The following is a 3,888-nucleotide window of genomic DNA, read 5'->3' on the forward strand; positions in this document are numbered from 1 at the left end:
GAAAACAGCACCTCAGACTGAAGAAGTCTCTCGGACGAGAGACGAAATGTTTCTACATTTTTTGTTGTTTTGCTTTGTTTTGGGTTTTTTTGAATGTCCAGAGGACCAGATTTAACTTTTTTAGAATCCCCAATATACTAAAAATACGCTTAAACTAAGAAATACATTAAACACTAATAGTACAAAAACAATACGCCAAACAACAGCAGCACAAACATGAGTCTGTGTGAGCATATGAGCACGATGGAACACAGCAGCATGAAATAAATCAGCAGCATGGATAGTCAGCAGCACATATCAACAATCAAGTGGAATTACAGTGATTTTTTTTCCACAGTGATAATCCTGGTTAGATATGCATAAGTCTAACAGCTTCAGGGTATAAGCTGTTCCTCAGTCTAGTGGTTCTACACTTAATGCTCCTCAACCTCCTAACTGAGGGGAGCAGGGCAATAAAGTAATTGTGCTGGATGAGTGGGGTCCTTCATGATGCAGGTGGCCCTCTTCCTGCATCTGGAGGTATAGATGTCTGTGACTTCTGTGCAGCCTTCACCACTCTCTGCAGAGCTTTTCTTCATACAGCTGTGCAGCCTCCATGCCTTTCTGAGGGAAAGGTGAAGTGCACACTACTGATTTCTACTCTCACATGCTCCAATCTGGGCCCTTGAGCAAGGTCCTTAGCCAGTGGTGTAGTCTACATTTTAGCAGTGGTTATACTGTGCTTATAAACCAACATACACCAGTTAGTACAATGTAATCATCAATTTATTTTGATTTTTAAGCATATTTAACATTTCAAAATTTCTTTGATGATTATATTTCAATAAATATACAACAAACAAAAGTACAGAAGTAATAATTATACAAAAAACATCCAGATGCATTCTCAATAATCCAGGTATACAATTAAACATTTTTCAGTCAGGTCATCAGGACAGTTTCTTTTTTTGGTGCTGAAACATTTCGCCTTTGATCTGGAAGGCTTCATCAGTCCAAGAAACACATAACAAAACTGATCCCCCCCCCCCCCAACAGCTTACTCCAAAGTGGAACAAACCAGTTCTGCTTGTGATAAGATAGTCTCTTTGGTACGCCTCCTCCTCCATTGCCGGCCCTCTTCCTTGTAGACAGTCTTGTCAAACTGGTTGAAAACAACAAAGTCCATGCTCAATAATCCTGGTATACAATCCAAAATTTTTCAGTCAGGTCATCTGGACCTTCTCAATCTTTGGATTGTATACCTGGATAATTGAGCATGGACTTTGTTGTTTGGGTGTCTACTATTTAAGCTCTTAAAGAGAGCTCACATCAATTAAAAACTAGAAACTAGTTTCTCATATGTCTTATGTCCACACTCGTCTTAAAACTCATTCAGTTTTTTTGTCCATTTTTCTGTATTTTTGTATTGTCTCCTTGCAGAAATTAAAGCACACAGAAAGTGACAGACTTCAGGTTCAGATCCAGGCATATCTGGACAACGTGTTTGATGTTGGGACACTTCTGGAGGATGCTGAGACAAAAACTGCTGCTCTGGAGAGAGTTGAAGAGTTGGAAGAGAGTCTGGCCACAGTAAGAAAATAAGTGGTGACAAGATAAATATGTTTTACTATTATACAAGTTTTAATGAGATGTAGTTTTAGAATTCACATAACAGTTGTAATGGGCAATACTACACAATAAAAATGCAATACTACACAATAAAAGACAGTATTTCACAACAAAATACTTCATAATAAAAGACAATACTAAACAATAAAAGACAATACTACAGAATAAAAAAATGTGCTACACAATTAAGGCAATACCACACAATAAAATACAATGCTACACACTAAAAGACAAAATAACCAGTGGTGTCCTGATACCAGTTTCATATACTCATACTTGTAAAAAAATATATATTCTGGATCAACACCACTTTTATGCTTGGGGAAACCCTTTTTCTCTTTGCCTGCTCATTTTACTTTTTAATTTATTAAGCTTTATTTAATCAAACAAATCCCACTGAGATCACAGATCTTTTTTTACAAGGGAGGCCTTGGCCTGAAGGAAACCTAACATTCAGGTTTTAGGGCTGTGGGAAGAAACCAGAATATCTGGAGAAGACCCCTGCATCCAAACCAAGGATTGAACCCACAGCCTTCTTGCTGTGAAGCCACAGTGCTAATTTTTACAAAGCTAACATGCTGCCCCAAAACTGAAGATAAAAGAAAATATACATATTTTGAAGATATTTTAAGATAAACACAATGTTAAAAAAAATACTGTCTGCTGTTTTTGAAAAAATAGAATAACAATAAGAACAACTTTATTTATCCTGCACAGAGAAAATTATCATTGAGAAAACTTCTTTGGTAGATAGTAGGGGTGCATGCTAACCGATGGCAGTTCAATGTCTCTTGGACAGAGTTCCTTCACACAGATGTACCGTGGATTACATCTGTTGTTAATATAGATTGCTACAGGTCCTTCTCAAAAAATGAGCATATTGTGATAAAGGTCATTATTTTCCATAATGTAATGATAAAAATGAAACTTTCAGATTCATTGCACACCATCTGAAATATTTCAGGTCTTTAACGATGTATGCCATAATATGACGATTATGGCATACAGCTCATGAAAACCCAAAATGCCTGTCCCAAAAAATTAACATATTTCATCCCACCAATGAAAGACAAGTGTTTTTAATACAAAAAACGCCAACCTTCAAATAATCATGTTCAGTTATGCACTCAATACTTGGTCGGGAATCCTTTTGCATGAATGACTGCTTCAATGCGGCGTGGCATGGAGGCAATCAGCCTGTGGCACTGCTGAGGTGTTATGGAGGCCCAGGATGCTTCGATGGCGGCCTTAAGCTCATCCAGAGTGTTGGGTCTTGCATCTCTCAACTTTCTCCACAATATCCCACAGGTTCTCTATGGGGTTCAGGTCAGGAGAGTTGGCAGGCCAATTGAGCACAGTAATACCATGGTCAGTAAACCATTTACCAGTAGTTTTGGCACTGTGAGCAGGTGCCAGGTCGTGCTGAAAAATGAAATCTTCATCTCCATAAAGATTTTCAGCAGATGGAAGCATGAAGTGCTCCAAAATCTCCTGATAGCTAGCTGCATTGACCCTGCGCTTGATAAAACCCAGTGGACCAACACCAGCAGCTGACATGACACCCCAGTGACTGTGGAAACTTGACACTGGACCTCAAGCAATGCGAATTCTGTGTCTCCTCTCTTCCTCCAGACTCTGGGACCTTTATTTCCAAAGGAAATGCAAAATTTACTGTAATCAGAGAACATAACTTTGGACCACTCAGCAGCAGTCCCAGGTGAGATGCTTCTGACGTAGTCTCTTGTTCAAGAGTGGCTAGACCTGGGGAATGCGGCACCTGTAGCCCATTTCCTGCACACACCTGTGCACGGTGGCTCTGGATGTTTCTACTCCAGACTCAGTCCACTGCTTCCGCAGGTCCCCCCAAGGTCTGGAATTGGCCCTTCGCCACAATCCTCCTCAGGGTCCGGTCACCATTTCTCGTTGTGCAGCATTTTCTGCCACACTTTTCCCTTCCCACAGACTTCCCACTGAGGTGCCTTGATACAGCACTCTGGGAACAGCTTATTCGTTCAGCAATTTCTTTCTGTGTCTTACCCTCTTGCTTGAGGGTGTCAATGATGGCCTTCTGGACAGCAGTCAGGTCGGCAGTCTTACCCATGATTGTGGTTTTGAGTACTGAACAAGGCTGGGAGTTTTTAAAAGCCTCGGGAATCTTTTGCAGGTGTTTAGAGTTACGTCGTTGATTCAGATGGTTAGGTTAATAGCTTGTTTAGAGAACCTTTTCATGATTTGCTAATTTTTTGGGACAGGCATTTTGGGTTTTCATGAGCTGTATGC

General features: G+C 40.1%; 1 protein-coding gene across 1 annotated transcript in view; it reads left to right on the forward strand.

The window, feature by feature from the left end:
* Positions 1-3,888, forward strand: part of fmnl2b (formin-like 2b) — a gene marked incomplete at its 3' end in the record, with an annotated part of 45,387 nt that overhangs the window by 12,337 nt on the left and 29,162 nt on the right. Inside the window, 1 exon segment of the mRNA XM_037696473.1 lies at positions 1,420-1,569. Within this exon segment, the coding sequence (XP_037552401.1) occupies positions 1,420-1,569 (150 nt within the window).

The sequence above is a fragment of the Nematolebias whitei genome, chromosome 23 (genome assembly GCF_014905685.2).
Source record: "Nematolebias whitei isolate Nwh7 chromosome 23, NemWhi1, whole genome shotgun sequence".
NCBI classification, from domain to species: domain Eukaryota; kingdom Metazoa; phylum Chordata; class Actinopteri; order Cyprinodontiformes; family Rivulidae; genus Nematolebias; species Nematolebias whitei.